Consider the following 13,656-nt stretch of genomic DNA (forward strand, 5'->3'; position numbering starts at 1 on the left):
AAGGTTATGAAATGATATAGCATTGAAAGATCCAAGGAGAACAATGGGCCCCATCATTGTAAAATAGAACACGTTTAGAATCACCAAGGCATTCTGTAGAGTTAGACTGAGCAATGGGGGAAAGGGCCATGGTCAGGGAGCTGTCCAAGAACCTGATGGCCACACTGACAGAACTCTAGACATCCTGTATGGAGATCAGAGGAACCCCTCCGGAAGGACAGCACTCCACCAATCAAGTATTTTTGTTACAGTGGCTAGGTTGAAGCAACTTCTGAGTAAAAGCCATATGACATGCATTCTGAAGAACTCTGAGAGCAAAAAGGTTAGAGTATTAAGCCTGAATGCGAAGTGCTAAGTCTGTCCACCACAAGGTACCACTCATCACCTGGCTAATACAATCCCTATGATGAAACATGGTGGTGGGAGCATCATGTTATGGGAATGCTTCCCAGTGGCAGGGTCTGGGAGACTGGTTGGAATTGCAAGAAGGATGAACAGACCAAAATATAGAGAGGTCATTGACAAAAACTTGATCCAGAGCATGCAGGACCTCAGACTTTGGACATTTATTAATCTTTCTGCATGACAACTATTTAAAGCACACAGAAAAGACAATACTGGAATGGTTTCGGGAGTGAATTGCATTCTCCAACAACCCCCAATCACTGCAAAAGATGCTTTAAAAAAGTACTGAATTAAGTGTCTGAATATTTATCTATTTGCTTTTTCATTATGGAATATTGTGGGTAGATTGATGCCAAAACATGTATTTTATCAAAATAAGTCTACATCACATTTAAATGGACAGAAAGTGAAGGGGTCTGAATTCTTTCAAAAGGCAATGTATGTAGGCATCCTATTCTAACGGAGCTACAATACTTTTATTTAACATTTGGTTCTCTTTTTCAACACAAATAAAACTCAATGCAGTTAGACCATAACATTCTGAGAACTTCATCATCAATCTTGGTGGGGCAGTGGACTTATTCCATGGATAGAGAATGGAATATAATTTGTTTAAATATCACAGATGCCATGAAATAATAAATGAAGAAATTTGTTTTTGTGATTAATGGCAAAGGAAATTAATTTCCACATGTCCTGTCTGTGATTTATAATACATTAACCAAAAATATGCTAACAGTGTAATTACTAAGTATTATTCAAACATTCAGTAACAATTTTTAAGATAGTTAAAAAAATTAACTAAAAATAACTTATAATTTCTATTTTTAAAACATTTGTAAAACTTCCAAGAAATACATTCTAAATTCATTCTTGCAACCACATGAAACTACAAGTTTGCCAGAACTTAAATGAGAAAAATGTGCTAGCTGGCTTGATTCCTTGGTATACCGTGTACTGGAATGTAATATGTGTTTGTTTTCAAATAGTTTTAGGGAACAAAGCTATACATTTCTTGACCGGTAAAACACTATTTTCTCAGAAACGTAAATACCTTTGCCTGTTCTGAGCTAATATTTATTTTTCGGGTCCTTGAATGTTTCTTTTTATTTCTATCCCCATTTCTCCTCCCTCCCAATGAATGTCCAAATAATGATTTGGAGCTTGCCTTATGACAACAACCACACGTCATGTTTGTAAGTCAAATTTTGAGACGTGTCTGCCAAATCCAAACCGTTTTGTTTTCTTATAACTCTGTTCGCTCAGTTAGGGAGTATTTGCTGGTACATGCCCAAAAAAAGTGCACACTCTCTGGCTAACAGCCACAGTTGTGCTTGTAGGTCCCAGACTAACTATTATAATTATTATTATTTTGCAGTGTTAAATTCCAGCAGCACAGATGTATACAATGTAAGCTGATTAATGGGGCTGATGACGGAGCCCCTGAACAGTTACAATGCTTCAGTTTGTAGAATGTTTGATTTTAAACGCACTCTTTCCTCCCCAATTCTGTGACGTTCAATTTGTAATCAAGGCCCTGCCTTAGTGCCGAAAATCCTAGCTGACTTGGGACAGTTGATTTTGAGATGTGTTCACCAAAGAATATCCTACTGGTTTGGATTCTCATCAAGCTGCTCGCCCACCCCTGTACCGTAAGGCTTTCCGCAATGTACATCTATTTATTGAGCTAACGGGCGCCAAAGCCACCACAAGGAGTCGCTAGAGTTAAGGAAACCACTTTATTATCCTTGAGCAGGATTCTAACCCCGGTTTCGCAATTATGTCCTGGGTAAATTACATTGTTAGAATGTCAAATATTCAGCAAGTTGGCTAGCTTTAATAAAGCATTACTGAAATTGTATCTGTAAAAACATAATAGAAATAAAGTACATGCTGCACATTCTGATATTTTGTATGCTGCTTTGCCCGAGTTTGGTTTTCAGTATAAATACAATGCTAGAAAATGAGTCAATCACGCTTACCTGGGACAACACAAGGCATGCAAAAAGCATGACATCCATATGTAGCCTAATGCAAAAGTCAGATGCAACTTGGAAGAGGCGTTTTATATTGATAAATATTGCCATACTGGTGGGTGGATATAACATAATAAATTAAAACTTGCAGTAAACTGCAAAGTAGGCTGAGAGGAATTATAATGTCATCAATCAGACAGTATCTTCAAAGAAACATCTTTATTGGGACAATCACTTTTATCACTTCAAGACCACATTTAGACTAAAATACTACCTAATAGTTAAAGAATATCAGATGCCAGATTTTTATTTTATTTTACAAAGAAACGTTGATCTGAAGAAAATGGAACCCAGCAAACTATTCTTGCTTGTATCACTTTTGGTTATTTACGCACAAGGTCCAAGGCCTTCGTCAGAGCTTTGGGAAGGTTTTGTAAATTGCAACCTCATGTAGACATAGCTCCACCCACGTACATAAAGTATGTCAAATGGGAGGGGAGCATTGTTAAGATTTCGTAGACATATTTCACTGAACTGTAAAAACCATTGAAACGACATTGCCGTATAAAAATACATTTTCATAAATAACAGGGGCTTTTTTTCATGATGAAAACACGTCAATATTTATCACATCACATGCATAGGTATCTCATCATTAAGAACTTTAAAAAAAGAGTTTCTAGATATTAAAAAACAAAAAGATTATTTTTCTCAAAGTTCAATTCATAGCACCACCTCAACTTTGACTGTATGACAGAATCAAAAAATAAATATTACCCATGTTTTATTCCAATTTACATTCCACCCAACTTTATGACATAACATTTTAAATGATGGCCTTGCCATGTAACAACATCTCCCAAGCAGGATTTACCAAGCTTCCCTGATGAGAGTGGAGTCTTTAGTTTTTAGGGTAGAGCTGCACATCAGGCCATGTTGTTCTGATCCTATTTAGACTTCTCTGTCAACTGGGACGTTTTTCGCTGGTAATCACAAAATGAGGAGAACACACATCCCAGGATACAACCATGATGGATTTCACAGGGACCCAACCTACCACAAGAAGCTCCTTTTGTGCAACATCCCAACCAACCCAATACGACAACCACCCAACTAACCCTGGCAGCACTGAGCCAAATTGGGCCGTCCCAGGATTCAAACATCTGGCCAGAATTACACATTTGTACTGCAAGGCAGGAACTTGGACCAGAGAGGCACTAGTGGGGCCGAAAAGCTCTGACTTTAAATGTGCTCAGATATATTGAAAGCAGAAAGTTATGGTTCTACCCCATTTTCAGAATTTCTTGTTGTATGAAAATATATAGAACAACCACTGAGCTCTAAGAAATATATTGTTCGCAGAATGGTATGTGCTAGCTGGGACATACTTAAAGAAAACTGAATCCATTCAAGGATATTACTAATATGATCATTGGTATTCAATCTGCAGAATAGATCGATACATTTCTGCTGACATGACAGGCTGTTAGCTAGTGTGGTACACTAAATAACAATATGCTACTATACATAAAATACACTTTGCCTGGTCTCCTTTCTCTCTGCTGCTACACATGGTTCTATTGTGACAGCCAGACAGGCTGTTGAACGAATGCCTTTGGTTGCATCCCAAATGGCAGCCTATTCCCTATATAGTGGCAAAACCTAATACATTGTGTAGGGTATAGGGTGCCATTTGGAAGCAACCTGTGTGTGAATACACTAGCTGCAGGGAGAGAGATTGCTTTGGTTGCAGGGTAGCAGTGGAACGAATAAGCACTGTGTCGCTGTGATGAGGAGGATGATAAAGTTGCTTCATAAGTTGCAGCACATAGTGTGTATGGAATCATTATGAGGCATTAGCCCTCTGAAGGCTGCTCTGGTTTTATTGGCTCGCCTCATGCAGCAAAGTCTCATCCATTAAACAAATCAGGGACTTATGTATTACATTAGCTACACCACTGGAGCCCAGGCAGGCAACACACCACTGGCAATTGGGTAGACAAGACAGGTGAGCAAACTCACACACACGTATGTATGTACTGTAGGCCCAAAGCCCGACATGGGATTCCTGATACCACTGAGCCACATCCCAAAACTAGGAATGACCTAGCCCAACCCCAACTGACAGGAAACAATACCTCCCAGTTCCTCTATTACATTATCCAGATAACTGATAAGTGAACTACATTTCACATTTGGTCTTGAACTTAAACTTGTCCAATGGGATCCCCATTTAAATGGATGCATCATCCCAAAACCCCGTATTTGTTAATTCATTCACATAGTCCTACAGTAAACCCACATATATATATTTATATATTTTAATATATTTTTAATTGCATTTTTTCACAAAAAAGACAATTATAACATTGAGACGTAAGACACAAGCAAAAACACATCCAGAAAAGATGATTCTGATTCTGTCTCTATTATAATGTGGGAAAATATGTAATTGACAGCATTAAGAAGATAATATCATAGATGTGATATTTTAATATATATATATATATATATATATATATATATATATATATATATATATATATATAAATAATGAAATTGAAAGGAAACTATATCATAGAGTAGGTTAAATTGCATTTAGTTATTATTAAAATGATAAACGGCAGCCATTGGAGATGTCTTATGGTGAGAATAAGCCGCAAGCCCTTATTAAAATTGAAATCTCATTTTAATATTTCTTAATCACTTAGGGTGTTGTCAGTGATATTAAATGTTCATCACTGTCATATTTTAATAAGAATATGTCTAAATGATAAGAAGCTCTAAAGTGTCAAATTAAGAGACACTGACACAGTAAACTTGTTGGTTCTATCTTGAGTCATTGGTTGTTTTCTAAATGTACATTTAACCATATTCCCTTTCTAGTAAACTATTATTCAGCAAGCATTATAAGTGATCAAAAGTAATGAACTACAAAAGGAATATGGTGCATTAAGGATACAACCATTGAGTCATCCCTCCTGCTAGCTTTATGCTAAACGTGTCATGACACTCTAACCTCTGAGATGGTAGTTTACCTCCCCCATGTGGTGGAAGGTCAGTACTACAGTTGCAGTGCTGAATTTAGTGTCAAATAGTTCAACAAATTATTATTCATTCTGCACTCAAGCAGAAAACAGTCCCTTGTGACTTTCTGCAAAGTGAAAATTGCAAACTTCCAATTTTCAAAGTCTTTCAGGAATGGTAGAAAAGATAAATGAAGGGCAAAGAGTAAAATCTGGCTACTGGTTCATCTCTATCTCTTTGTTAAGATGCATATTCTAAAACTGGAACTGTAAATATGTATGGATTTAAAACAACAGTAAATTAATGTATCAGATGTAATCACCCCACATATTCCATTATCTCATAATCCCTGTCCCATTGTATATTAATCTATTTTATTGTACGTTGAACTTTATGTAGGCTAGATTTGGGGTATTTTGTCCATATGTTATCTACCACTAGCAGTTCTATTGCACAAAGTAAAATGCAGGATCTATAATCCAGATCATTTTAAGATTAAAAGCATGTGTTTGTGCGTGTGTGTGTGTGTGTGTGTGTGTGTCTGTGTTTGTGAGTGTGTGTGTGAGTCTGTGTTTGTGTGTGTGTCTGTGTGTGTGTATTTGGAGGAGGGGGGCAATGACCTGGGGATCAAAGTCTAACACATGCCACATGGTCCAGCAATCAAAATGTCTCATATTCTCATACCATTATCTTTCTATAATTATTGGGTAATTATGTTTTCTCTGAATCTGTGAATATTTGTTTGGATTATGTGCCTGCAGTGCAGCTGTAGTTGTTTTAATACCCAATATTACACCTGCCATTCATCATTATAGGGCAAGACTCAAATAATATGCAAGCCACAAAATGTAATACTCTTCTATATGATAACATAGTGTTAGTTAGAGAAACCATTTGTTTAATCATGTAAAAACATTACTTTATGCAATAGTTGGTTCCTTTTTGAATAATAATGATTTGACGAGAGAGTACCACCGCTGTCAATCTTGTGCGTTATTTTTTAACAAAATTACACACTGATATGTTTACATTAAGTCGACCATTTCGGTCATTTGACTCTACAGTTATTTTGCAGAAGGTTTGGAACGTTTTCACAGTAGGCGCACAAAACTTCTTAATAGTGATCGGGCGTGCGTCTGTAAACCGGTGGGCGTGTGTCTCTGTGCACGCCCTATGTGCGTAAAACATATGACAATATCAATCTCAGAGCAGATGTTTAGGCATATTGCAGCTCAGGGGCTGTTCTCTCGTCTTTTGAGGTGTGACTGTGTGAGAGTGAAGAGCGTTATTGAGAGTTATGGCGTTCTTATGTTCTCATACGGGCACAGATTTAAAGATCTCACTCCAAATTAAGTTGATGTCTTTCAAAAGCCATAGTTCAATCCGTATCAAATCTAATAACTTGTTTGATTGTTACACATTTTGTCAAGATAACACTGACTATGCCACTCAAACTGTTATCAATGTTAACCTTACACTACATTTTGAAGATATTTGATTGGTAAGCATAGATGCCTGTTTAAACCCTTTCGCATACATTTTTCTTCTAGGGAATACGCATCTTTTGACAATAATTTTTTTCCTTGACTTTGAGACAGGTGCAAGGGACCCGATGGAACATATTCAAGGCGGAGGTTGGAAACTTCTCAAAACCAATAGATGCATACCTGGAGTTCTAGAAGGAGGGCTTAAATCAATCAGCTCTACCTTTTACCAATCCGGTTGACTGTGGGAGGAGACAAACTTGTGAGGGGGTGTGTCTGTAGACCGCAAGCCATCGCTTCGTAGGCTACCATATCCAACTCCGAGAGACTAATGGCATGAGCATTGCTTTTTACTATTTTGACAAGCTATAGTCTCACTGACTGTCGGCAGATAGATCTTGTTGATAGTCTGCCACAGCGCTACCCTGGAACCTACTCTACGTCGATTTGTTTGAACTTTTATACACATTCATTCACCAGGCATAAATCAGGCGAAGGAGAGAAGACGGAGTTGGACTAATTAGCTGGTCTACCTGAGTCCTTAGCCAAACTGCAAAGTGACATAAGATTTTACTTTTTATGTATATCAAACCGAAAGGGATTTTGCTTCTGGACATGTGAATCAAAGGAGTTACTGCGAACCCCTGAAAATGAAGCTACTGGCATCGGTTCTGTGTTGCTTCGTCTTTCTCCTCACTTCTGCGCTGTTTCGGACAAGCTCTTCGCAAGCAGGTGAGTCAATGACAGTTCGTAGTCTGGCTGGCTGGTGCGCTGCATAAGGTGTTTTCTGGCTACACTTGTCACAACTGACTGGGCGCAGCGCACAGCACAAGTGTTGTGAGTCTATGCCAACAGTTAGATATGGCTGTTTTATTTTCTCTCTCCTGGTTGTCCTTCCGAATATCTTAAGGCCTAACCTTTATCTTGATTTTTGTCCATGTGCGCAATAAAATACCACCACCCTCGATCAAAGAACAGGAGCCTAATTAGCCTGTACCAGACCACAACTCAGAGGAGATTGCTCAAAATCAGCTGCTTGGTTATTATAGGCTATTGCCACAATGACAAACTATCTGATATGGAAACTTAATTTTTGAAGGAGTGTACATGTTTTGGTTAGTGTAGGATTTCTGAATTTCAATGTATTTCTCTGATCAAATTGGAGGGATTTCAACCAAAATGTTTCTACTCAGCTTCACACAGGCACAGACAGAGCAGCACTGTTGCATTTGTAGAGAATAGGGAGCATTGAATGTTCGTCACACGTGTCCCTGAGGCTTGGACGAACTGTGGACATCACATCACTTAAACTGAGACCAAGTTCACCCTGGTCTCCTGGATCCTGCTACTGCTTTTATTATTCTTATCTCGCCTCGTCTCTTGCGCTGCAAGCGTGGGAGATTTTGGTGGTGGGTAGTGTATTTGCAGTATGGTGGACATTCGACCGGCCTGGTGTTTGTGTTTGTTTTCTGAGAACATTTAATTCTGATAAATAAAAGAAAAAACGTGTTTTGTTGAATTTGGTTAACTTGGCCACTTAAAATAGCTACAGTGTTTCCGTTTTAATTATTTTGTCTATTGGCGTTCTACTCGTTTGTATTATCATAAATCTTATTAACTGTAGTTTTAATTATTATATTGTAATAATAATTATAATAATAATTATTAGTAGCCTAGTATAACTTGTAGTAGGCTAATTGTGGAAGCCATAGTAGCTCTAGCCTACAGGTTATTAGTGAAAGCATATGTTATACTAATAATACGAGTAGTATAGAACTGGCTATGGGCAATTAACGAGGTTAATCTATAGGCTACATTTGCTATGATCTGATTCATAATACAGCGCTCACTGGCTCGCGGTGCGGGTGCTTGGAGAAGTGCAGCTCTCCACACGGTGGTACTATAGTAGCCCATGAACCGGAGAGGAACACTCTTAGGAAATCTTTTTCTTCTCCTTTCCGAGCCAGAAAAAACACATCCATACCCACGCACACGCAGGTTCGCGATATGTGTTTACGTGTTTAGTCTGTAAACCCTATAATCCGACTCAGCGTTCAGGAAAGAAACAATGAAATCATGTCTTATAGCCTAATATAACAATTGCCAGGTGTCTTTTCCCGTTTGTAAGCGCGCTTCGTACAGGGTCCATGTCCAGTTTCGTACCGTAAACAAAACAGTTGGTTAATTGCCCCTTGAGTATCAATGTTTAAATCAATCACAAGTAGCCCGCTATCAAAATGAATGCCTCGATTAGTCATATAGATGGTGTTTTAAGGCTCCTGCACGAGAACCTATCTGCCATAGCACCAACCGGTTTCGCGCGCCACACACTCCGTTCAACCTAATGCGGTATTGCTGTTTGTTCAAAACGTGGAATTAAATGCACACACACAGCCCTGGGGGCTATCACATTAAAGGTTGAAAAAGGCTACGGGGTAGGGGTTAAATAAACTCGCTGTATTTCGATTATAACCGTTTAGTTGGTTAGACCTTTTTAAATGGTGTCCATAGCTATTAGTAATAAATAGAACATGTGTATAAAAACAATAATTCACTTTTTTGTTTAGTGTTTTTTAGTTATAACATTTCTGTCTATGGCAATGATGAAAGGATTTTTTTCTTTAGCCTAAATACTATTCGAGGTCGTAGGTTAAGGTAATTGCTTCTTAGGCAATATATCCTGCTTTCAATGCTTCTTCACCTGCTAGAATTTTTTGAGAGAATTGTTATCTGTTATGTCGTAATATAAAGCAGCTATGTCTCCGTCAAATGAATAAACAAAAACTGTTTTCTTCTTACATAGCCTATAGAAGACACATCCTATCATCTATCCTGTCAAGTTGCGAGGGCTATGAATTTAAAGCAAGGAATGTAGTGACATTTAGAAGTTTACATAAAACGGGTGCATGGTGGTGGAAGACCAGATTATACAAATATCAGTGTTAAATCGGCTTACTTTGATTCAATCCCGTCAAAGAGCAGACAAAAACACAGCTGGAAACAGTGGATTAAAGAACAAACAAAAAACTATACATACTCAGTATCCCACCACTCTCTCTCTCTCTCTCTCTCTCTCTCTCTCTCTGTGTAAGAGCGTGTGTGTGTGTGTGTGTGTGTGTGTGTGTGTGTGTGTGTGTAGGCTTCATTATTCAGTGTGCGTCCACAATGGCAGTTTGCATGCATGCGTGTTTGCATGTGCGTCCATGTGCATATGCGTGCATATGCGTACATGTGCGTATGGAAATTAATGTTGACTTAAAGCTGGGAATAATTTTTTGCTTTAATACATTTACTATATCAATAATATAACATTTAGTTTTGAAGAATATAAACTTAAATTGTGTGATGAGCTTATGCCCCATCAAAAAAATGAAGGATCACAGTTTTACTCTGTCATCTCTGAAAGAACCATTGTTTGTCAATGGTTCATATTTGTCTCTTCTAATAAATGAACGGTTCTTGGAGGATACTTGAATGGTTTAATGTAGCAATACATAGATTAGATTCATGGCTCAAAAGATGTATATATTCCTGTTCACCCTAAATGTCCTTCCTGCTTATATTATGTAGCATTGTCATCACTTGCAAGGTTGAACACGGGTTTGATGCTTCAATGAAGCTTACAGAAGTGTAGGAGAGCCTCAAGAGAATTAGCAAAACCCACAGTTGGAGTTACCTTATCCAAACATTCCTATTGTAGGTTTTGGTGATTTGATGATTAAGACCTCTCACAAGTCGCTTCTCTGATCCTTATTACACTGCTGACTCAACCAGGAAGTATTCACTGGCACCAGAGTAGAGTGCATTCCCAGGCTAACAACCAGGTGTGTCTACCTAGAGTGCGACAAGAGAAAGCAGAACCGTCCAACACGATTGGGCCTATAGGCAACATCTCCTGTGGGACCCCTGGGCACTGCCGGCATGCCTGGACCAGGATTCAAACTCCTGGCCATCGTGATGCAGCTGTGCTGGGAGGCAGGGAGGCGGGGGGGGGGGAGGGGGGGCAACTTCAAATGATGAACAGGAGTTCACCAACTAACATGTAACCAACTTTCATAATGCCACTCCCCCAATTAGCCATGTCTCCAAACGCCTCTACAATATTTAAAATATTTAAAATGGAACCCCTTCTATCACAAAAAGGTTTTGGTTTGAACCGTTACATCATAGTTTCCTTAAGAGCCGCCTTGAATGTACCCAGAATAACAGTGGAACCAGAATGGATTTTTTTTTTAATCCCGAAATGCTCTTTAATGCACCTTTACTTCTAAGAGTGTGTAATTGAAGGCGTACATTATTGTGCATATGATGCCAAACATCCACTGCACTGGATGTCAAGCATGAGGTGAGAGAGAGAGAGGCTTACCTCTGCATTTTACATTTGCCGTGTGTGCCTCTGTGTGTCCCAATGTCCCATAGCTGCACCTCTGACAGAACACACTACCATGTCGGACCTTGATAGAGGGGCGAGTCTTCCACCCAAACGCCACTGGTCAAATCCTTCTAAAGATACTCATGAGCACTAAAGTAAAGTTACGTGTGAAAGAAAAATGTAAGCCAGACTTGTGTGAAGAAAATAGTAACTGCTCTATTACAACCGCATTTCAACTATCATAATCATGGCTTTATGTACCTAGCTGTTTTCTTCTCTTCTGTAGTTTCTGTTGCAACCCAGTTCTTCAAATATGTGACACCGCAGGAGGTTAAATCCGCTAACTTGGAGAATAGTATTTATTTTGTTTAGAAAACATTGTATACACAGTGTTTGCCCATCTTCATATTACTGGACAACTAAATGTTTACGTTTTCCTTACTGACTTTGGATGTGAGACCAGACCCCAAAGAAAATCAGTGGGTTGTAGCTTTCACACTTTCTGGACAATATCACTCTGTTGTTTCAGTCAAAGCCAGAAAGGATGGTGTCATGTTCTACCCATACAGCAGTGGACCACTGTGACACAAAGACCCTCTTTATTAATTTCTATCTCACTTTTTGCCAGTGAAAGGCAATGTGAACTACAGTATGTGTCTCTGGCACTCTGCTGGAAGAATAACAAGCGTGGGTTCCCAGGCGATCGCATCCTTAGCCAGGTGAACATGCTCTACACCACTTGCCCACTATTAAGAGTCTCGTTACCATGCAGAACATGCACAGAATACTGTCAGTTTAAAGGCATGGTTATTGTGTTTTGAGTTGGGAGCTAGTGAATAGAGAAAGAGAGAATAGCTGGAGCCTACTTGACCTCTGCCTAATCCATTAAAGTTGTACACTATCATTCAAAAGTTTGGGGTCACATAGAAATGTACAACCCTGTTTCCAACAAAGATTGGATGCTGCGTAAAATGCTAATAAAAACAAAATGCAACGATGTGCAAATCATTTATCCCTATATTTTACTGAAAATACTGCTAAGAGAAATGTTCCTGTTTTTGGAAAAATGCATGCAAATTTTGAATTTGATTCCAGAAAAACATTTCAAAAAGGTTGGGACAGGGGGACATGTTTATCACGGTGTTGCATCAGCTCTTCTTTTAACATCACTCTGTAAGCGTTTGGGAACTGAGGAAACCAATTGCTGTAGTTTTGAAAGTGAAATGTTTTCCCATTCTTGTTGTTTCATAATGCGCCAAATGTTTTCAATGGGTGACAGGTCTGGACTGCCGGCATGCCAGTTTGGCACCCAGACTCTTTTACTAAGGAGCCATGCTGTTGTAATACATGCAGAATGTGGTTTGGCATTGTCTTGTTGATATAAGCAAGGCCTTCCCTGAAAAAGACATTGTCTGGATGGCAGCATATGTTGCTCCAAAATCTGAATATATTGTTCCCCATTAATGGTGGCAGTGGTTCTGGATCCTGTTTATATATGGTTTCTTCTTTGCAAGGAAGAGTTTTAACATGCATTTGTGGATGTTCACACAGTGGTTTATGGAAGTGTTTCTGAGCCAATGGAGTGATTTCCACTACAGAGTCATGTCAGCTTGCATCCCGGCCCGGCGTCACCACGCTGCCCCAGGGCATCCCCATCTTTACTTCTGAAAGACTCATCCTCTCTGGGATGCTCTTTTAATACCCAATCATGTTGCTGACCTGTTGCCAATTAACCTAGTTAGTTGTGAGATGTTCCACCAGGTTTCTTTTTAGCATTACGCAACTTTTCAAGTCTTATGTTACTTCTGTCCCAGCCTTTTGAAAGGTGTTGCTGGCATCAAATTCAGTGGGCATATATTTTTAAGAAACAATAACGTTTCTCAGGATCAACATTTGTTATGTTTTCTTTGTACTACATTGCTCATAAAGGTTAAAGGAACACTTAAATCACACCCGGTCTCAATGAAGGAAATATATAAAACATAAAATTCATTACTGTACATTGTGTAATTTGTTGAGAACAAAATGTTGTATCAACGGTCAATGGAAACCAAAATCACCAACCAACTGAGGGCTGGATTCAAATTCACACTGAAAATCTAAGTAAACACTGAAATCACAGGCTGTTTCAACTTGTGTGAATTTCATCACGGCAACTCATGATGTGACTCAGTAGTGTGTATGGCCCACACGTTCCTGTATGCTCTCCCGGCAATGTCTGGGCATGCTCCTGATGAGACGATGGATGTTGTCCTGGGGGATCTCCTCCCCAACCTGGATCAGGGTGTCAGTGAGCTCCTGGACAGTCTGTGGCGCTACATGTCAGTGTTGAATGCACAATACATTATGTCCCAGAGGTTCTCAATTGGATTCAGGTCTGGGGAACGTGAGG

General features: G+C 39.0%; 1 protein-coding gene across 1 annotated transcript in view; it reads left to right on the plus strand.

The window, feature by feature from the left end:
* Positions 1–7,187: 7,187 nt before the first annotated feature.
* Positions 7,188–13,656, plus strand: part of LOC105016195 (receptor tyrosine-protein kinase erbB-4) — a 344,454-nt gene continuing 337,985 nt past the window's right edge. The window contains exon 1 of the mRNA XM_013137977.3: positions 7,188–7,624. Coding sequence (XP_012993431.1) covers positions 7,543–7,624 — 82 coding nt within the window. The 5' untranslated portion in view covers positions 7,188–7,542. The remainder of the gene's footprint in view (positions 7,625–13,656) is intronic.

The sequence above is a fragment of the Esox lucius genome, chromosome 16 (genome assembly GCF_011004845.1).
Source record: "Esox lucius isolate fEsoLuc1 chromosome 16, fEsoLuc1.pri, whole genome shotgun sequence".
Taxonomy (NCBI): Eukaryota; Metazoa; Chordata; class Actinopteri; order Esociformes; family Esocidae; genus Esox; species Esox lucius.